Raw genomic sequence first — 22,530 nt, 5'->3', positions numbered from 1 at the left:
GGGTGCCTTGTGAAGAGGAGGTCCTTGAAGTGGTGCTAGTTGAGCGATGCTAATTATAATGAAACTGCTGAAGGTGGGAGGCAGGGTACAATGGGGGTCTCAGCTGCTAGACAGAGCAGACACTCCCTGCATCACTGTCAGGGCAGATCTGCACAGCACAGTGGGAACAACATTCACAGTCCAAGTGCTGCTGTCTGTTATAAAATCTCACACTGCTGAAAAGGTGGAATCAATTAGTTTTGTAATTTTCTTTTTTTCTAACAATCTTTCCACCTCAAGTCCATTTATGTTGTTTTTCATGATTTTTTTTTTTTTGGAATATTAGTGATGTGTTTGTGTTTTTATAGAAAAGCACAGCATTCAGAGTACTGTATCCTTTAAAATCCCTACATCCATCTTTATTCTCAAAAGGTTTTAACTTACCTTTTTAAATACAATTTACCCACGCACATGTGAAGGTGCACAGGAAGCCTGTGTTGGTCTGTGTCACTTTCAAAGAAGTCAGAGTGTGTCTCACCTATGCAAGTTTGAATGGACTGGCCCAGTATTAGAAGCTCTACACACGGAATATAATAAGCATCAGTACCAGTATCAGCCACAAGGTGTCGCTCTTGCACTGCTATTAAATACAGCAGGCCGGTCTTAAATCACTACAACAATGAGCTAATCTGTCAACCATCCAGAGTCAATTTATGATATTTATTTTTAAACTCTGGATTATTTTCCCTTAAGAATCCTGCAAATTAATGTACTGCTATAGTCTGGAGTTTCATCGTTTATTTTACATTCGGGCAAATTCCGAACAACTAAGATCATGTGAAAACGCCGTTGTTGATTATTTTCAAAAGGTGGAGAGAATTAATTTTAGGAGGCTGTGTTATTGGTCATAGAAATGGTTTGATCTAGTGAGCTGTTCTTTTTCAATGACTTTAAATAAATAGTCATGTTGATTCACATTGACAAAAAAAAAAAAAAACAACCACCCCCAAAGGGAGCCATTTAAACTGCTGATTCTAAACTATTGATTAGCTTTCTGCTCTCTGCATTAAAAGGAGGGCTTGGCATATTCTGAAAATAAACTGAATGGAATCAAATTAGATTTAGAAAACACACACAGAGTCCAATCACACACCATGTGTAGCAACAGCCAGCTAATTGGAGTTAAGGGGTGAATGACGTCTGTAATTGGAGCACTCAGTTTGTGCCAGTACGCTGTGTTCTTTAAACATGAGCCAAGATGCATTTACCCCCCCATTAACCTTGTGAAGGACCCACGGCAGTGCCAGATAACGGCTTCATGAAATCAGAACGCACGTTGTCTTGCACAGGGAATGGAAATGCACAACAAAGCACTCAAGATTGATTATTCTGGGTGCTTTAACCCTTTGTTGTGTTTCGGCTTTGAGAGCAAGATGTGCCCGAACACATGCTTATTGTATATTTCTCTTTTATAAAACGTTACTTCTCAGGCATGGAACTAAGACTCCTATTGCACAGCAGTTTCACCCATTCCAGGGTTTACTACGAGCTTGATTAGCCAGTATAGGTAACAAGCTCATGCGTGCCTTATTGAACTAGGAATGGACCAAACTGTGATGCAATGGGAGTCCTATTGCCATCCCTGTCCATCTTCATTTTTAACACACTTCGGTTGTTTCAGCAGATCAAGCAGAATGTATCCTGAAGTGTTACATTTCATGCTTGTGTGGTTTTATGAAGCTGGTCTGTACAGTGTGTTTAAGGCCCGGTTTGTCTTCGCAGCGGGTCATTCTCTCACCTCTGTCGCTTGCGCGGCAGGCTGTTGTTCTTGATCAGCAGTGCTTTGATGTGTTCAGACAGCAGATCCTCGTGCTTGGCTGCCCAGTGCCGCAGTATACTGGTGGTGAACTGGTCTTCAGTGTTGCAGGGCCGGCTCAGGACCATCTTTACCATCTCCTCGCTGGGCCTGGCGAGTTCAGAAACGAGGAGAATAAAAGAGAGTCATGAGAATATAATATAACAGGGAAAATGAGTGGCAGGGTCTGGGTGGAGGTTTCATTGGTTCAATTAAACAATTCAGAACAGGGCTGGAACAAAGGCCAGGAGTGGAAGGGGCCCCTGCTCTGCAGTGTGCACATGCAGGTGTGATACGTGGAATCACCCACTCAGTAGTGAGGTATGCAGGTGTGATACGTGGAATCACCCACTCAGTAGTGAGGTATGCAGGTGTGAGACGTGGAATCACCCACTCAGTAGTGAGGTATGCTGCTTACTTTTCTCTTCTGAGTTGCAGCAGTAAACACGACAGGGCTTCAGGGTGTTCTGCAGGTAAAAAAGAACAGCATTCATTTAAAACAGATTACACAAGAAACGGTATCTTACTGCACACTGGTGTTGAATATTCTGCATTCAATTACAGTAACGGGTGTGCGTGCAAAGATGTGCTACTACCCCAAACGATCTTAATAAATCTTAGATCTCAGACTGTTTCTCAGTTCCTAAAAATATGTACGGAATTTAGCTCTGTGGTCTTGGAATAAACTTCAGGCTGAACTTAGATTTACTGTCTCAATCCCTTTAAAAGGAGTTCAAACTAAACACTGCTCTGCACTCTGCTCAGGAATATTTAAGCTACACAAAACGCCTGTGCGTCAGGTCTGTTAAAAACTCACATGAAATGGCTTCTCTTCTCTCTTCCAAAACAGGAAGTGAAGCAGGCTGGCACTAATGAGAGGATCATCAGAAAGCAGCCCAATATAAATGGAAATGAATGGGCTTATCAGAGGTCACTCTGACAGCGCGCCTCTTTAGAAACACCGAGAGAGCCTTTTCTGTGATTGTATTCAGAGCTTGACACCAGATTTAAAACTACAGCATTTTTTAATAGACGATGTAAGAGCTTGAACTGTGCAGGAGTCTGTGCTGGCTATTGTTATTCCATCATTATCATCCCTAGTATTATTATTATTATTATTATTATTATTATTAGCATCTTCACCATCACTGTTGTTACAACTTCATGAAGTTCAACATTTTAGAATAATTTATTTATAATTCAGCAACTACCATTAGATAAGTGTTTTCCCTGAAAAAAGTTTACTGCTTTTTGAAGTTTTGCCATGGCTTATTAACATGCTATTCTTTACAATGCTTACCCATGCTTCCAATGTGCTTTATTACATTTTGCTATGCTTTTACTATGGGACTTTTATAATGACCATTGGCTTGTGTGCCTGCATTCTATGAGCTGTCTACCTTCTTACGAGTCGTTGTGTATCTGTTGGTTCTGATTCGTTTCTACTTGGGGGTGTGTGTTGTTATTCACACCGAGGGCTGTCTGCCTGGGTGCTAGTTTTTGCGCGTGTGTGCGTGTCTCTGCGCTTTACCTTTGTACTTGAGGTGCTGCAGAATGGGGATGATGGTCTCCAGAGGGATGTTGTGAGCCAGGAAGAGCTGCCATGTGCTGTACTGCTCAAACGTCTCCCAGTCCAGGCTCTGAACTAAACACAGAGATGGAGACAGACATGAGCTGCCAATGACCCACGAGCGCTCCCCATTTACTACCCCCCCTCCCCCCTCCCTCCTCCCCCCCCCCCCGCCTGCCTGTGATGTTTGATATGCATGCTACGTGAAGCCTCATTAGAGACAGCACTCTCCCGATGCCCTCCTCAATGCAGATCTTTATCACAGCGCCGCAGAGTAAACATCCGAATTTCAGATCAGCTGCCTTCACCTAATGAGGGCTTTCCGTCAGATAATGGAGCTTCTGCAGCCGGTGTTGCCATGGCAATGAGACAGCTTGCTGGGGGAGGGGGAGAGTTTAAGATCCATGAAGATATGGTAGTCAGACACCTTGTTAAAATTCAAAATAAAAAAAGAACTACATTTTCTCTGCAGTGTGGAGAGTGGAGTTCTCTTTCCTATACTGCTAGAGCGCTCTGCAGTGTTGAGTGGAGTTCTCTTTCCTATACTGCTAGAGCGCTCTGCAGTGTTGAGAGTGGAGTTCTCTTTCCTATACTGCTAGAGCGCTCTGCAGTGTTGAGAGGGGAGTTCTCTTTCCTATACTGCTAGAGCGCTCTGCAGTGTTGAGAGGGGAGTTCTCTTTCCTATACTGCTAGAGCGCTCTGCAGTGTTGAGAGTGGAGTTCTCTTTCCTATACTGCTAGAGCGCTCTGCAGTGTTGAGAGTGGAGTTCTCTTTCCTATACTGCTAGAGCGCTCTGCAGTGTTGAGAGTGGAGTTCTCTTTCCTATACTGCTAGAGCGCTCTGCAGTGTTGAGAGTGGAGTTCTCTTTCCTATACTGCTAGAGCGCTCTGCAGTGTTGAGTGGAGTTCTCTTTCCTATACTGCTAGAGCGCTCTGCAGTGTTGAGAGTGAAGTTCTCTTTCCTATACTGCTAGAGCGCTCTGCAGTGTTGAGAGTGGAGCTCTCTTTCCTATACTGCTAGAGCGCTCTGCAGTGTTGAGAGTGGAGCTCTCTTTCCTATACTGCTAGAGCGCTCTGCAGTGTTGAGAGTGGAGCTCTCTTTCCTATACTGCTAGAGCGCTCTGCAGTGTTGAGAGTGGAGCTCTCTTTCCTATACTGCTAGAGCGCTCTGCAGTGTTGAGAGTGGAGCTCTCTTTCCTATACTGCTAGAGCGCTCTGCAGTGTTGAGAGTGGAGTTCTCTTTCCTATACTGCTAGAGCGCTCTGCAGTGTTGAGTGGAGTTCTCTTTCCTATACTGCTAGAGTGCTCTGCAGTGTTGAGAGTGGAGTTCTCTTTCCTATATTGCTAGAGCGCTCTGCAGTGTTGAGTTGAATTAAAGCTGCTGTGATGTGTCCCATAATCACATTCTCTTATAATATTTTGTAACTCCCTGGTATGTTGAAAGTAGGAAACCCCTTTTTTTCTTATCCCAAACTTTTAGCTTCAGGCAGGGGAAAAATCAAACACAGTTCTGTAAACAGCAAGAAGGTACAAACCACAGAGGAGGCCTCCAGCTCAGGCATTTCCTCCGCAAATTTCCTTCCCAGCAAGAACACGTCTCCCGAGTGACACAGCAGGGCAGGAGCAGGAGGAGGAGGGGCAGGAATGCAGCCGCGGGGTCTGCCCTGCTCTCTCACGCTCGAGCCCCCCTCCGCTCCGCTCCAGCGTGAGAGCGTCTGCGCGTTTAAGACGCCCCTATCCTCACACCACCATGTTTGGGGCATCAAAGAAGAACTCGAGAACATAAGCGAGGTTCCGAACTAGAGGAGGCTCCTGAATGGGGGTCCGGAACACAGGAGTTGTACCGACTGCTTCTCCCCACAGAGGCGAAGAAAAGCCAACAGCTTTGTGGAGAGCAGCAATCCGCACAGATTCAAGCAGCTGTTTCTTCAGCTGTTTCAGTGGGAATGGGGAGCTAGTCCAGGCAACAGCATTGGGTTCAGCTTGCAGTGGAGGACAGCTCCATCACAATAATACAACAGCATAGAGGAATTAACTTAGTAAGTTTAGATCGATCGATATAAATGCCAGACACTGTCACGAATGTCACTGGTCAATTCTGGCTCCTGTTCTACCGGCAGAAACCAGTTACTCACTAGGGGTGTAACAATACACCAATCTTACGACACGTATCACGACATGCAGGTCACGATACAGTACGTGTCACGACATGCAGGTCACGATACAGTACGTGTCACGATATCCAGGTCACGATACAGTATGTATCACGATATGAAGGTCACGATACAGTATGTATCACGATATCCAGGTCACGATACAGTATGTGTCACGATATGCAGGTCACGATACAGTATGTATCACGATATCCAGGTCACGATACAGTATGTATCACGATATCCAGGTCACGATACAGTATGTGTCACGATATGCAGGTCACGATACAGTATGTATCACGATATCCAGGTCACGATACAGTATGTATCACGATATGCAGGTCACGATACAGTATGTATCACGATAAGCAGGTCACGATACAGTATGTATCACGATATGCAGGTCACGATACAGTATGTGTCACGATATGCAGGTCACGATACAGTACGTATCACGATATCCAGGTCACGATACAGTACGTATCACGATATGCAGGTCACGATACAGTACGTGTCACAATATGCAGGTCACGATACAGTATGTGTCACGATATCCAGGTCACGATACAGTACGTATCACGATATGCAGGTCACGATACAGTACGTATCACGATATGCAGGTCACGATACAGTACGTATCACGATATCCAGGTCACGATACAGTACGTGTCACGATATGCAGGTCACGATACAGTATGTGTCACGATATGCAGGTCACGATACGGTATGTGTCACGATATGCAAGTCACAATACAGTATGTATCACGACATGCAGGTCACGATACAGTATGTATCACGATATGCAGGTCATGATACAGTATGTATCACGATATGCAGGTCACGATACAGTATGTATCACGATATGAAGGTCACGATACAGTATGTATCACGATATGCAGGTCATGATTGGCTGTTTGCGTGATGCATAAGAAGATCACAATGGTAATTTAATGACAGACCATTTTGTTAAAAGACGAAAATTAAAGAAGATTAAGGAGTGCGAGTATCCGTGCCAACGACAAAACATTCAAGAATGATTTGGTGATCTCCGACGAGCTATGCTGTGCTTTTAGTCTTCTACGCGATACCCTCTATTGTGATACGATACATGTAAAGAAAGTTTCACAGTTCATCGATAAACGATACCCAATATCACACGAGGTACATTGTACTGCATCCAGGTTTTCAGAGAGATTGTTTTAAAAAAGAAAAGTTTGTAAGGTAACAGCATACTGGTCTTATTGAACAGGGGCTTGATACCCTCTCGTTCTTGTATCACGATACAAACCTACGCTACACCATCGATACACAGTGAACTGTTATACTGCCGTTACTCACTGAGGATGTTGAGGACAGAGTCCTTGCGGAACATCACCAGGTTTCCCATCATGACGTGACACATCAGCTCCTGGAGCTGCAAACAGAGAGAGAGAGAGAGAGAATGAGAGAGAGAGAGAGAGAGAGAGAGAGAGAGAGAGAGAGAGAGAGAGAGAGATGGGGGAGACAGAGAGAGAGATAGATTAGATAGATTGGGGGGGGAGGAGGGGGGGCTTGGAGAGCAGGCCAGCTAACACAAGGGCCATATTTTCAGATTTTGTTAGCTGATTTGGGGAAACTTTTAATAGTAGTTAATACGTTGTGTGTCTCTTATTGTCTACGCACAGGATGACAGGTGTACTGGAATTTCAACAAATACTTCAATTGGTTGATTTCTGATATGTGATTTATAATCAATATCAAAAAGCATAAATCTGCTTTTTCACATTTTTATTGTTCTGTTTTGCTCAGCGAAACATGACGGGCAAACAGCTGTGCCTCTATTACAATCCTGTGTGACTGGTTCCAGGGCTGTGGCACATAAAAAATTGCCAGTAACTAACTGCTGTTGCTCTATCAGCAGCTTGTTAGGCTGCGGTTATTCGAACACACACACACAGCTTGAGGTTCCACAAACAGCAGGAATTTGGACCCGGAATCCCAGGGGGAATGGAAGGGGAGGGAGGAACCGCTCGCTGCCATTAATCACCCCGTTAGCGGTCGACGACAGGCAGCTATTTCCAGTAACTGTCGGAGCGCTCTGGCTGAGCGTTCCCAGTGCGTTCACTGCTCCCAGGGGGCCTTACATACCAGCATAGGGGCCAGGGAAACAATGCTGCTGATAAGGACCGTGACCCTGTTAGAAATCAGACTCGGCAGGTTGCAGTGTGGGGAAGGCGGGGGCACTATACAAAACTACACTATTCCTTGCTGTGCATACTATACAATATTTAAAAATACTAAAATAAATTAAAATGACTGTTTTCTCCAATGATGAAGTGAGTTTTGGCTGTTTGACTCACCTGTGCGAGTGGATGAGCTGTGTGACTCACCTGTGTGGAGTCTACCTGTCTTGACTCACCTGTGTGGAGTCGATGACGGCCACGATCATGTTGAGGAGCTCTCCGCTGCGCAGCGTCTCATCGGGGAACTGCGGGGGGAGACGAGAGCAAAGTGGGGGGGTGACAAGAACGACACACTATCACACAGAGAGAGAAAGACAGACTGTGTCACAGACTAGAGAGACACAGCGACAGAGCTGCCAGGGTACCTCGGAGTAGATGGAGGGGGTCAGGTAGCACAGCAGCCTCACGTCATCCTCCTGGCACGCCTTCATATCCATCATGAGGCAGGTGTGCAGGTCACCCAGCGCCGTGGCCTGGGCAAACGACTCGTACAGCAGCATCTTACCAGCCGCTGCCTTGCTGCGAGGGGAGAGGAGAGAGGAGTTGTGAAAATTAAAAAAAAAAAAAGAGGTCATTTTAACACATTTCAGACTAACCCACTGTGGTGTTTTGTAGAATTAAGTTTTTTTTTTGCTTTTACAAAAAAAAATAATAATGCTAAGTTTATTAAGTCCCAAATAAGTCCCTGTGTGCCGGTCTCACCTGGCCTTCAGGTAGTACAGCAGGTGGTATCCGATCTTAGGCTGTTTCTGATAGAGCTCAGCCAGCATGTCCAGGAGCACACTGAAGCCACTGTTATCCTCCTGCATCTGACACAGGTTCCTGTGAGCGAGAAAGAGAAAGAGCAACTCAATGAGAGAGCTCAACACACCCCCCCCTCAGAGAGCTCGACACCCCCCCTCAGAGAGCTCAACACACACCCCCCTCAGAGAGCTCGACACCCTCCCCCTCAGAGAGCTCAACACACACCCCCTCAGAGAGCTCAACACACCCCCCCCTCAGAGAGCTCGACACACACCCCCCTCAGAGAGCTCGACACACCCCCCCCTCAGAGAGCTCAACACACACACCCTCAGAGAGCTCAACACACACCCCCCTCAGAGAGCTCGACACACACCCCCCTCAGAGAGCTCGACACACACCCCCCTCAGAGAGCTCAACACACACACCTCTTCATTAAAGTATTATAGACCCTGCTCTGCACAGCGGATACACAAGGAGGTTACAGTGTGGTGAGAGGTAACAGTGCATTTCTGAAAAGGGGGTTGTGAGCGTGTGTGTCTGCATCCCCCACATAATTATATACATAACTAAATCCGAAATGAGAGTGCAGCAGTAACCATGGAGACTGCCTTACAATCTTACACACTTCACTTGAACGTATCGAGCAGTCAGGAAGGTGCAAGCAAGCCACTGAAAAAAAATATCGATTTTTTTTTCCTTTAATTAGCGTCGGCACCCTTTCCACTGCTCCCCAGATCAAGAAGAATTTGGGAGTTCTCTCTGTATCCATCACTTACCTGAATATCAAACAGACAGGCCTGCCAACAGACTCCTCCAGAGACCTGCAATCACACACACCGAACACAAGCTTTAACAAGACACTGTGCTGCTCTTACTGTCATTTATATAGAGAGAGATATCAACCAGACAGAGACATACATACATTATATATATATATATATGAGAGAGAGAGAGAGAGATACAGATAGATAGACAGATGATATTGATATAGATAGACTTACATACAGATAGATAGATACAGACAAAATTGACAGAGATAGACAGGTGACTGACAGAGATAAAAAGATATTTAGAGATGTCTCTATAGATAGATGTGGATACATACAGACAAGTAGATTTGTAAATTAGTTCTGTTCATTTCATGCATTAACTTTGGAAATGCTTGTAAGCGTTTGAATTAAACAATCATTTGAGGGGGTGGGGGGGGGGGGGGCCTGCAGCCCTGTTTTTTGAGGGGGACATGCCCACAGAGAGGCAGGACAGATGGGACAGGTGAGGACTCACTCCTCCGTGATCTCGTCAGGCAGGACGTCTCCTCTGAAGTGTCCCTTGAAGAGCTCGGCCAGGCAGGAGGCCAGCGTGGACATCTGCTCAGAGTCAAAGTCCTCCTGCGGGAGAAACAATCCGATAATATTAATAATAATGTTAAACGCAGAGCACAGGACACCAGCGCTGGAACCAGAACGGGTTCGTTATACACACAGGACACCAGCGCTGGAACCAGAACGGGTTCGTTATACACACAGGACACCAGCGCTGGAACCAGAACGGGTTCGTTATACACACAGGACACCAGCGCTGGAACCAGAACGGGTTCGTTATACACACAGGACACCAGCGCTGGAACCAGAACGGGTTCGTTATACACACAGGACACCAGCGCTAGAACCAGAACGGGTTCATTATACACACAGGACACCAGCGCTGGAACCAGAACGGGTTCATTATACACACAGGACACCAGCGCTGGAACCAGAACGGGTTCGTTATACACACAGGACACCAGCGCTGGAACCAGAACGGGTTCGTTATACACACAGGACACCAGCGCTAGAACCAGAACGGGTTCATTATACACACAGGACACCAGCGCTGGAACCAGAACGGGTTCGTTATACACACAGGGCACCAGCGCTGGAACCAGAACGGGTTCATTATACACACAGGACACCAGCGCTGGAACCAGAACGGGTTCATTATACACACAGGACACCAGCGCTGGAACCAGAACGGGTTCGTTATACACACAGGGCACCAGCGCTGGAACCAGAACGGGTTCATTATACACACAGGGCACCAGCGCTGGAACCAGAACGGGTTCGTTATACACACAGGGTCCAGGGCAGCAAAACAGTCACAATACCTTGAACCCATTTTCAATTATCAATGAGAGGTGAAAAATGATCCTGATGATCCCGGCTACCTTTAATCTTCTTTGAACTCTTATTAATTAATATTTTGTTTTTTTACAAGACTAAAAACGCAGCTTTGTATGCACTTCATTTATGTGTGTCATTTTGAACTGTGCACGTTTATAACACACCCCTTCGGTGTGTAGCAAACAGACCAAGAAGAAATATTACTATAAAACATTTTACTTTTAAAAATGGAAAACGTGATCGACTGGGTTTGCTGAGCATTGCAACTGGATTTTTACTCCTCATACATAAATCCAATTGTTCAGCAGCTGGATTCGCTTTGTGAAACGCTGTGCTCATTTTCAATACAAGGCAAACCAAAAAAGTTTCCATGTTTTATTTTTGTTCCACAATAATATGTCATTAATGATGTAAAAACAAAAAACAAGCCTAGGGTTGAAAATCAAGCTTCTGGCTACACAGGTAAATGCTCTTAATAACACCTAGGCTTTGTGCGGGTTTATAATGCTAAACTTAATGCATGGAGTTATTTAGGAGGCTGTGTGGTCCAGTGGTTAAAGAAACAGGCTTGTAACCAGGAGGTCCCCGGTTCAAATCCCACCTCAGCCACTGACTCATTGTGTGACCCTGAGCAAGTCACTTAACCTCCTTGTGCTCCGTCTTTCGGGTGAGACGTAGTTGTAAGTGACTCTGCAGTTGATGCATAGTTCACACACCCTAGTCTCTGTAAGTCGCCTTGGATAAAGGCGTCTGCTAAATAAACAAATAATAATAATAATAATAATAATAATTTATTTTTATGCAATCAATCTCTACCTTGTAACAAGGAATTAAATGTGTGCAGCATATGCATGTATAGTGTTAATATTGAATAGAGAGCAGAGGTAGCAGTCAGTGTTGTCTCGGAGTTGGTTATATTAAGTAGGGAGGTCAGGTATCACAGCGGTCTCTCTGTTGAAAGCACACACTCATCACTCCCCTGAGGCGTTACAACACATCACAGGGCGCACAAGGTCCTCTCCTCTGATGGGAACCAGACTCAACCGTAAGCCTTTCAAATGGTTTAACTGACCAGTAAGGAAGGTTTCCAAGTGTGGACATGATGCTACATATCTCTGACTCACGAACATTATCCGGGCCACTGCCCTGCAGTATCACGGTCATTGATCTGACAAACGATACAAATGATAAAATGTTCTGTATCGCTATATATATATATATATATATATATATATATATATATATATATCTCTCGGTATAACCAGTGTGTCGCTGCAACCCTACTTAACTCCTCCCAGCATCTCTCTCGGGACGGTTGTCTACATGGAGAGAGGAACAGTACAGCAGACAATTCAGAGAAATTAAAACACTAATATTCTGATGATTGATGTCTGGTCCAACCCACCTTTCCCTTGCTGAACCAGAGATGGAAACAAGACTCATGTTGCAAAGCAGCGTCACCCATTCCAGGTTTTACTACCAGCTTTATTTGCCCCGGTATAGGTAACAAAGCCAAGGTGTGTCTTATTAAACTCCTAATAAAACCTGCTGAACTCACCTCCAGAATGAGATCCACAATCTCCTGCATCACTTCACACTGCGCCTCGGTGTCACTGTGGAGAGAGGAGCAGAGAGGGGTGGGAGTGAGAGAGAGAGAGGAGCAGAGAGGGGAGGGAGTGAGAGAGAGAGAGAGGAGCAGAGAGGGGAGGGAGTGAGAGAGAGAGAGAGGAGCAGAGAGGGGAGGGAATGAGAGAGAGAGAGAGAGGAGCAGAGAGGGGAGGGAATGAGAGAGAGAGAGAGAGGAGCAGAGAGGGGAGGGAGTGAGAGAGAGAGAGAGAGGAGCAGAGAGGGGAGGGAGTGAGAGAGAGAGAGGAGCAGAGAGGGGAGGGAATGAGAGAGAGAGAGAGAGAGGAGCAGAGAGGGGAGGGAGTGAGAGAGAGAGGAGCAGAGGGGAGGGAGTGAGAGAGAGAGGAGCAGAGGGGAGGGAGTGAGAGAGAGAGAGAGAGGAGCAGAGAGGGGAGGGAGTAAGAGAGAGGAGCAGAGAGGGGAGGGAGTGAGTGAGAGAGGAGCAGAGGGGAGGGAGTGAGAGAGAGGAGCAGAGAGGGGAGGGAGTGAGAGAGGAGCAGAGAGGGGAGGGAGTGAGAGAGAGAGGAGCAGAGAGGGGAGGGAGTGAGAGAGAGAGGAGCAGAGAGGGGAGGGAGTGAGAGAGAGAGAGGAGCAGAGGGGAAGGAGTGAGAGAGAGGAGCAGAGAGGGGAGGGAGTGAGAGAGGAGCAGAGAGGGGAGGGAGTGAGAGAGGAGCAGAGAGGAGCAGAGAGGGGAGTGAGGGAGTGAGAGAGGAGCATAGAGGGGAGGGAGTGAGAGAGAGAGAGGAGCAGAGGGGAGGGAGTGAGAGAGAGAAGCAGAGAGGGGAGGGAGTGAGAGAGAGGAGCAGAGAGGGGAGGGAGTGAGAGAGGAGCAGAGGAGAGGGAGTGAGAGAGAGGAGCAGAGAGGGGAGGGAGTGAGAGAGAGAGAGAGGAGCAGAGGGGAGGGAGTGAGTGAGAGGAGCAGAGAGGGGAGGGAGTGAGTGAGAGAGGAGCAGAGAGGGGAGGGAGTGAGTGAGAGAGGAGCAGAGAGGGGAGGGAGTGAGAGAGAGAGAGGAGCAGAGAGGGGAGGGAGTGAGTGAGAGAGAGGAGCAGAGAGAGGAGCAGAGAGGGGAGGGAGTGAGTGAGAGAGGAGCAGAGAGAGAGAGAGAGAGAGAGAGAGAGAGAGAGAGAGAGAGGAGCAGAGAGGGGAGGGAGTGAGCGAGAGAGGAGCAGAGAGGGGAGGGAGTGAGAGAGAGAGAGAGGAGCAGAGAGGGGAGGGAGTGAGTGAGAGAGAGAGAGGAGCAGAGAGGGGAGGGAGTGAGAGAGAGAGAGGAGCAGAGAGGGGAGGGAGTGAGAGAGAGAGAGAGAGAGAGAGAGAGAGGAGCAGAGAGAGGAGGGAGTGAGTGAGAGAGAGAGAGGAGCAGAGAGGGGAGGGAGTGAGAGAGAGAGAGGAGCAGAGAGGGGAGGGAGTGAGAGAGAGGAGCAGAGAGGGGAGGGAGTGAGAGAGAGAGGAGCAGAGAGGGGAGGGAGTGAGAGAGAGAGGAGCAGAGAGGGACACACCTGCACAAGTCCTCTACCGAATTACACGCCGCGGCCTTGCAGCCACTTTCCCCTGCAGTCGGCCCCCACACATCGCACAGAATCCATCCCTCTCATACCTTCCTTTCTGAAGCTGCAGAACTTTCTCCTTCAGGGTCTCGTCCAATTGGTCCACATAGGGCGTGATGTCAGCAGGCTCCTCAATAATGGCTTCCTTAATTGGATGGAAGCGAAACTCCCTCTTTTTACCTGAAAGGCAGAAGGAATTAGAGAATGTCATCTTCAGGTGTAATATAGCAGACTTCATTGAGGGGAGCTCTGAACCCCAGGACTGGGTGCAGCAGCAGGGCTAGTGTGAGTTTCTAACCCTGCTCAAACTCCTGGCTCCTGATCATTTCAATATTAATAATAATAGACTTCATTGGGGGGAGTTCTGAACCCCAGGACTGTGTGCAGCAGCAGCAGGGCTAGTGTGAGTTTGTAACCCTGCTCAAACTCCTGGCTCCTGATCATTTCAATATTAATAATAATAGACTTCATTGAAGGGAGTTCTGAACCCCAGGACTGGATGCAGCAGCAGCAGGGCTAGTGTGAGTTTGTAACCCTGCTCAAACTCCTGGCTCCTGATCATTTCAATATTAATAATAATAGACTTCATTGAGGGGAGCTCTGAACCCCAGGACTGGATGCAGCAGCAGCAGGGCTAGTGTGAGTTTGTAACCCTGCTCAAACTCCTGGCTCCTGATCATTTCAATATTAATAATACTAGATTTCATTGAGGGGAGTTCTGAACCCCAGGACTGGGTGCAGCAGCAGCAGCAGGGCTAGTGTGAGTTTGTAACCCTGCTCAAACTCCTGGCTCCTGATCATTTCAATATTAATAATAATAGACTTCATTGAGGGGAGCGCTGAACCCCAGGACTGGGTGCAGCAGCAGCAGCAGCAGCAGCAGGGCTAGTGTGAGTTTGTAACCCTGCTCAAACTCCTGGCTCCTGATCATTTCAATATTAATAATAATAATGGACTTCATTGAGGGGAGTTCTGAACCCCAGGACTGGGTGCAGCAGCAGCAGCAGGGCTAGTGTGAGTTTGTAACCCTGCTCATACTCCTGGCTCCTGATCATTTCAATATTAATAATAATAGACTTCATTGAGGGGAGCGCTGAACCCCAGGACTGGGTGCAGCAGCAGCAGCAGCAGCAGCAGGGCTAGTGTGAGTTTGTAACCCTGCTCAAACTCCTGGCTCCTGATCATTTCAATATTAATAATAATAGACTTCATTGAGGGGAGCTCTGAACCCCAGGACTGGGTGCAGCAGCAGGGCTAGTGTGAGTTTGTAACCCTTTTGTGGGTTGATTTGATCAGCCTATATCTGATAAGCAGCAGCTGGATTTTTTTATTAGAGCGTTTCACAGCACTGCAGGGGAACCCCCTGGAATGAATAAACCCCTTATTTTTTGGGGGGGATCCCGGTAGAGCCAGGGACAGGTGGTTGGAGCAACCCAGGGCGAATCCCAGCAGTGCTGTAAAACGCTCTACTGGAACCCAGCTCGTCTCCTCAGGGTACAGATGGATCAGGTTGGGACTGGGTGCTTTAAATCCTCTAATGAAATCCAGCCGTGGCTTGATCAAGCATGAAATTGGGACCAGGTGCTGCATTTCAGATAGCAGAAAAAATTATAATAAATCACTTAATTAAATAGACTATAGCTTGTATGCATCCGTGTACAGTATGCTTCCATTACGCTGTATAAGCAAACAGACAGAGCCCTCCCCTTCTCTCCCAGAAGCCAGATGGAATCTCGGGTCACTTCCAGATTTACGAGTGGTCTAGCTGACAGCAGCATTCTTCCTGATTGTGTACAATTCCGAAAATGCAATAGCCTGAGCTCATAAATCCTGGGATACGATCGCAAAGCAGGGGGAGGAAGACGGCCTTGATACTCTGCGTCTCTCTCTCTGTCTCTTACTGGTTTGAACTGGTCTGTAACCCTTACTGCACTGGTACGCGCTCAGTATAAATTACAAACCAGGACCTTCACCGTCCAGGATCTTAATGGTTTAAATGAACACCTGGGTTCAGTTACAGAATGCAGTTACTATAACCCTGCTAAAGGATTCCCCGAGTAAAAGCACAGCAAAGTGTAATAAAGCACAAAGCACAGTAAATCATAGGTAAGCATTGTAGAGAATTGCAAGGCATGGTAAAGCATATTAATAAACATGGCAAACCAGGGTAAGCTAAGTGCATAGCATAGCCATGGGAAATCTGCACAAAATACAGTGATAAACTTTAATAAGGACAGGCTGTGCAGTGCTGAACTCAAACACTGAGGACCTGGATGGAACAAGGTCCTGGACTGGAATGCGTTGAATAAGCCACTGCCTTACTGGTTCAACAGATTTAAAATGGTTTTACCGTCCTATCTCCTTATTGCTTCCGTGCTGGTGTCAGTCACGGACCCAGGCTGGGTTTAAACTGCTCTCTGTGTCTCACTCTCACTGGTCCCCCCTCCCTGCTCTCTGTGTCTCACTCTCAATGGTCCCCCTCCCTGCTCTCTGTGTCTCGCTCTCACTGGTCCCCCCTCCCTGCTCTCTCGCTCTCACTGGTCCCCCCTCCCTGCTCTCTGTGTCTCTCTCACTGGTCCCCCCTCCCTGCTCTCTGTGTCTCGCTCTCACTGGTCCCCCCTCCCTGCTCTCTCGCTCTCACTGGTCCCCCCTCCCTGCTCTCTGTGTCTCTCTCACTGGCCCCCCTCCCTGCTCTCTGTGTCTCGCTCTCACTGGTCCCCCCTCCCTGCTCTCTGTGTCTCACTCTCCCTGGTCCCCCTCCCTGCTCTCTGTGTCTCTCTCACTGGTCCCCACTCCCTGCTCTCTGTGTCTCTCTCACTGGTCCCCCTCCCTGCTCTCTGTGTCTCTCACTGGTCCCCACTCCCTGCTCTCTGTGTCTCACTCTCACTGGTCCCCCTCTCTGTGTCTCACTCTCACTGGTCCCCCCTCCCTGCTCTCTGTGTCTCTCTCACTGGTTCCCTTCCCTGCTCTCTCACCTTTGTTGTGCAGTTCCTCCTCATCATCACTGAAGGCAGCCTCCGTGTTGTCATAGCAACCGTCCTCCTTGTCGGACACGTGATTGTCCATTTCCATGGCAACGGACTCCTCCATCTTCACTGTTCAGGAGGGGGTAGAACAGAGAGAGTGAGTGGGGCAGGATGCACAATGACACACACAAATAGTTCACTCTTATCCCTTGTATTGAATATACAGAACAGCTCCAAATTAAAACATATATTTTTTCTTTAATAGTAGTTCCGATGTACAATTTTTCTTTGTGCTTTACAGTATATTGATGCGTCACGGGTACACCCAAACTGCAAGAGAGGACTGCCACAGGAAACACCCAACACACAAGTTCTTAGCTTATAGGTGTGCGCCGACACCTTTAAAGAAGTATGTATCGGCAGGTATTCAATAAATACATTCATTACTGTGTTGATTTCAAAGCAACAAATGCAGAGAGGAAAATGTGCTTCCGTCTGGCTTTTAAAACACCCACTGCGGAGGTTAATCACCACTGACTGGTGCTCAGTTGTAAAGGCGAGGGAAGGACAGCGTTTCCTGTTTTGAAATCAACACGCTAATGAATGGATGCATGGATATACACTTCCTAAAGGAGAGCGAGTCTCAGCACAGCCCGATTCCCCACAACGCTTCGGCTCATTGCACTGACGGTAGCTTTCAAATGTACCTTCCGTGGGGGGCGAGGGGGAGCTGCAGAACTCGGGGAACCTCTCCCTCAGCATGGCTCGCAGCTCCCGGTCCAGCTTGGGGTTATCAAAGAGCGGGGCCAGGTGTCTGAGGAGGGAGGGAGGGAGACAGTGAGAGGAAAGGGATTCTACCTTTCATGACTCTAATTGGTGCCATTAAAAAAGAACAGACAGACAGTGTGACAGAGAGAGCGAGACTGATTCTACCTGTCACTGAACTTGATGGTAACAAATAAAGCAACTGGAAAAAAAAAGAACAGCCAACTGTACTTCAATTCCTTCGGATTTAAGACGCACTTTTTTTAATTAATTCTTCCCTGGGGGGGGGGTCTCTAAATTAATTTGCACTTACAGAAGATTCCTGTTAAAGTGAAATCGTATTACAGTAGTAACTTAGAACAAACGACTGCTAAATTTGGGTCTGGACCACGTAGAAAATTCATAGCACCAGGAGCTTAGTTGAATTAGAGTTCGTTTTAATGAGAATTGCCTGTATATATTTTTGGGAGAGGAAGAGAAAACTGGGAACTGTTGAACATGTCTCTCAGGCTGTCGCTGCTCAATACGTAGCTACCTGTCCAAACCTGAGACACTCTATTTAAAAACTCTCTTCGTTGGAATGGTTATTGTATATTCCACGACTCCTTCAACATATTAAATTATAAAAGGGACACTGAACTGATGATGTTTGACATGCAGCCAGAGTTCTTGTTATTTTGAGTTTAGATTATTCAGGTTTTGCTGAAACACTTGGAGAGAAGATACAGAGATGGGAAAAAAGACTCCTATTGCATAGCAGTTTCACCCATTCCAAATTTTACTATTAGCTTGATTAGCCATGATGTGTATAGGTAACAAGCTCAGGTGTTATTAGACTCACAGTAAAAGCAGGATTGCATCAAACTGCTATGCAGTGGGAGTCTTATTTCCATCCCTGAGATGAATGCATGACAGAGTGGACGTCAAGGGTAGTCAGTGTTACAGTCAGACTAGCTCCTCAAAGCAGCTCCCAGCAGTAACAGACGGGTCTCTCTGACCCGGGGAGCACAGCTGTGTCAGGTTTTTATGCGCTGCGCCCCCCTCGCTCCACTCTGAAAACCCCCTCATTGGCCCCCAGGGGTCCCTGGCCCCAGTGTTCACTCACGCCAGCACCCTCTTCTCCACGATGAACGTGAGGGAGTTGAAAACGCCGTGCCGCACATGACCCTCCAGGGACGGGAAAAAATTGGGGATGATCTGGGAATTAAATAAATAAATAAATAAATAAATAAATAAACAAAGTTAGCAGGTTTCAGGATTAGAAACTCACACTAGCCCTGCTGCTGCTGCTGCATCCAGTCCTGGGGTTCAGAACTCAATTAAGTCTATTATTATTAATATTGAAATGATCAGGAGCCAGGAGTTTGAGCAGGGTTACAAACTCACACTAGCCCTGCTGCTGCTGCTGCACCCAGTCCTGGGGTTCAGAACTCCCCTCAATGAAGTCTGTTATTATTAATATTGAAATGATCAGGAGCCAGGAGTTTGAGCAGGGTTAGAAACTCACACTAGCCTTGCTGCTGCTGCTGCACCCAGTCCTGGGGTTCAGAACTCCCCTCAATGAAGTCTGTTATTATTAATATTGCAATGATCAGGAGCCAGGAGTTTGAGCAGGGTTACAAACTCACACTAGCCCTGCTGCTGCTGCTGCTGCTGCTGCACCCAGTCCTGGGGTTCAGAACTCAATGAAGTCTATTATTATTATTAATATTGAAATGATCAGGAGCCAGGAGTTTGAGCAGGGTTAGAAACTCACACTAGCCCTGCTGCTGCTGCTGCACCCAATCCTGGGGTTCAGAACTCCCCTCAATGAAGTCTATTATTATTAATATTGAAATGATCAGGAGCCAGGAGTTTGAGCAGGGTTAGAAACTCACACTAGCCCTGCTAAATCTGCTCTGAATGAACTGATCACACTTCTTCAGTAAGGCTCACCTGCGTCTGTAGGACGGCTTTTAGGATTTCTTCGTGCAGCTATAAGGGAACAATACATTTAATGGGTTTCTCAAACTCCTGGCTACTGAATCATTTAATCATATACTTAATTGGTGGTAGTTTAAGACTGTGTGCAGGGCTAGTGTGAGTCTCAACCCTGGCGTTTTTCACATTGAAAATTCAAAAAGGAATATTGTCTTAATTTAGAATTAAAGGATTGTTTTTGGGTGGGTTGAGAAAACTCAAGACTAGAGAGAGAGAAGGTAATATTTCAGAGATGGAAATCAGACTCCTATTGCATAGCAGTCTGATCCAATCCTAGTTTTACTACCAGCTTGATTAGCCCCAATGCATAGGTAACAAGTTCAGGTGTGTGAAACTCATAGCACAACGATGAATGAATCACACTGCTGTGCAATTTGTTTTGAACCCCACCCCCTTTTTGTTTCCATAAAAAGTTGTGCTATCTGTATTTGTCTGATTTGATATTATATAAATACATACAATAAACTTAACACTGTTGTAAATGCTTTGTGGGTACAGCCACATTAATTAATATTCCTGCCAAAAAGTGTACATTAGACATGACATCTCCTCTTAGAAAACTGTAGCTGCTGTTGAGTTGACTGGCTGCACTACCCCCTCCACCCTACAGAGGGCGCTCTCCTGCCCAGACTCACCCGGCACATGAAGTCCAGCAGGGTGGCAGTGATGGCTGGGTGTGGCTTCATGGAGTGGTGCATGACCAGGATAGCAGGCTCTGGGAGGGGGTGAAACACAGGGAACGGGATGCGAGATTGAACTGGGGCTGTCAGTTCAATACAATATATTCAAACTGTACCCATCAAGAAAGCTCTTGTGAAGTTGCACCGTCACACAGGTGACTAGACTAGTGTTTGAGAGGGCAAAATGTTAATTATTACGTTCTAGAGATAGATGCTTTTTCACAAACGTTTATAAAAGTAGGAGTTGGAAATAAGACTCCTATGGCAAAGCAGTTTCATCCATCCCATGTTTTACTAGCAGCTTGATCATCCACAGTGTGTAGTAACAAGCTAGGTCTTATTAAACTCACAGTAAAACCAGGAATGGATCAAACTGCTAGGAGTCTTACTTCCATTCCTGTAAATGTACGCAGTTTAACATATAATATCTGCTGTACCTAATTAGGATCACCTGCCATAACACTGTCAACAGAACACGATTCAGATTTATTTCCTAAACGTTTATACTTTAGGGTTAAACACGGTTTAGCGTTTAAACTTTTAACATGCTGGTTATTTTAGGAAGCAGTCAGTCAAGCCTCCCATTAGAGTGCTGTTACTGTTTTGCGATGCGCTGCAGCGTTACTGTGTGCGAGACTACATGTGCACACCATGCATGTGTATATGGAAACAGTAAATACTCACAGACTGATGCAGTAGAAAATTAAATAAAAAAACAAACCAAAACACACAGACTCCTCTCACCCCCCCCACCTCCCTCCCCCTCCCTCTCCCTCCCTCTCCCCCCACCTCCCTCCCACCTCCCTCCCCCTCCCTCTCCCCCCACCTCCCTCCCACCTCCCTCCCCCTCTCCCCCCACCTCCCTCACCTCCCCCTCCCTCCCCCCCAACCCCTCCCCTCTCCCCCCACCTCCCTCACCTCCCCCTCCCTCCCCCCCACCCCTCCCCACCTCCCCCCCCTCCCTCACCTCCCCACTCCCCCCCCTCCCCCCCCCACCTCCCCACTCCCCCCCCCTCCCCACTCCCCACTCCCCCCCCCCCCCCCTCCTCACCGATGTTCATGATGCTGTCTTTCTCCGGGTTGAAGAACAGCCAATCGTAGAAGAGAGCCAGCTTAGCATTTGAGGCAGCCACGTTCGACTGGAGCAGGAAAAGGAAACAGGTTTACAATACACACAAACAGACCAGAATACACACAAACAGCCCACAATACACACAAAAAGACCACAATACACACACAGACAGGCCAGAATAGACACTGGCAAGTACACGCACGCACGCACATGGCCAGAATACACACACACACACACACAGTCATGCAATCTGCTAGTCCTAATGCCCAGAGATGCTCCCGGGTGTCGTGTCGCACAACGAGCTCCTGCTCTCTCACCGTGCAGGTTGTCAGCAGCCAGCCGATGATGGCCCAGCGAGGGAGGATGTCGGAGCTCAGCACCTCGTTGGACGGGTGCACGACCCCGCAGATGTAGCGAATCAGATCGCAGCGCAGGGACTGGCTGTCTGGAGTCGACAGGTACTGCCGCTGGAACCAGTCCTGGTACCGCTTCTGCTGCCCGAACCGGACCTGGCCCAGGAGAAAACAGGGATGGGAACAAGACTCCTGCTGCATAGCAGCTTCACCTATTCCAGGTTTTAATACGAGCTTGATTAGCCACAGTGTATAGGTAACAAGCTCATAGTAAAAAAACCAGGGATGGATCAGACTGATATGCAATGGGAGTCCATCTCTGTGAAACTCTCAAACCCAATCTGCTCAACAGAAAACAGTTTTATACAACCAGGGCAAACTGGACAAATTTAAAAACAGGAGGCCATTTACATTTAAAAAAAAAATACTTAACATTTTAAAAATGTCATCCACAGCGGCTTTCAGTGTTTTATAGTTGCGGAGGAAATGTCTGCACGGTTCAGGATATTGAATTTCCTACGCCTGTGTAATATATCCGTGGGCTCTGCTGTGTTACTCTTTATTGCTGTTGCTGCTGAGAGGCTTATCTAAGCAACGTCCCTTTTCAGAGAGTGAGAGTGTGGATGCGAGCGTGAGAGAGTGAGAGAGTGAGAGAGTGCGCAATCTCACCCGCGAGGTCATGAACAGCAACTTTGTCTCCATGTCGGGGGTCAGGCGACACGCCAGGAACTTCCGGGACGTCCGAGACGTGAGCAGCTGCAGGATACCTGAGAGAGAGGGGGGGGGGGGGGGGGGTAATCAGATTGATAAAGAACTGCTTTTGGGTTTAAACACACAGAGACAGGCAGACTGATTTGTATAG

General features: G+C 47.2%; 1 protein-coding gene across 1 annotated transcript in view; it reads right to left on the bottom strand.

Annotated features, from left to right (window-relative positions):
* The window catches only part of ints3 (integrator complex subunit 3), a 34,337-nt gene that overhangs the window by 4,985 nt on the left and 6,822 nt on the right, over nt 1–22,530 (bottom strand). Inside the window, exons 9-26 of the mRNA XM_059007320.1 lie at nt 22,338–22,435; nt 21,633–21,824; nt 21,295–21,382; nt 20,199–20,278; nt 18,689–18,780; nt 17,526–17,632; nt 16,828–16,947; nt 13,903–14,032; nt 12,240–12,294; nt 9,807–9,910; nt 9,299–9,343; nt 8,481–8,600; nt 8,144–8,297; nt 7,955–8,023; nt 6,895–6,970; nt 3,366–3,479; nt 2,253–2,301; nt 1,778–1,945 (exon numbers count right to left, since the gene is read on the bottom strand). Coding sequence (XP_058863303.1) covers nt 1,778–1,945; nt 2,253–2,301; nt 3,366–3,479; nt 6,895–6,970; nt 7,955–8,023; nt 8,144–8,297; nt 8,481–8,600; nt 9,299–9,343; nt 9,807–9,910; nt 12,240–12,294; nt 13,903–14,032; nt 16,828–16,947; nt 17,526–17,632; nt 18,689–18,780; nt 20,199–20,278; nt 21,295–21,382; nt 21,633–21,824; nt 22,338–22,435 — 1,861 coding nt within the window. The remainder of the gene's footprint in view (nt 1–1,777; nt 1,946–2,252; nt 2,302–3,365; nt 3,480–6,894; nt 6,971–7,954; nt 8,024–8,143; nt 8,298–8,480; nt 8,601–9,298; nt 9,344–9,806; nt 9,911–12,239; nt 12,295–13,902; nt 14,033–16,827; nt 16,948–17,525; nt 17,633–18,688; nt 18,781–20,198; nt 20,279–21,294; nt 21,383–21,632; nt 21,825–22,337; nt 22,436–22,530) is intronic.

The sequence above is a fragment of the Acipenser ruthenus genome, chromosome 35 (assembly GCF_902713425.1).
Source record: "Acipenser ruthenus chromosome 35, fAciRut3.2 maternal haplotype, whole genome shotgun sequence".
Lineage (NCBI taxonomy): Eukaryota > Metazoa > Chordata > Actinopteri > Acipenseriformes > Acipenseridae > Acipenser > Acipenser ruthenus.
This window is presented reverse-complemented; position numbering and strand designations above follow the sequence as displayed.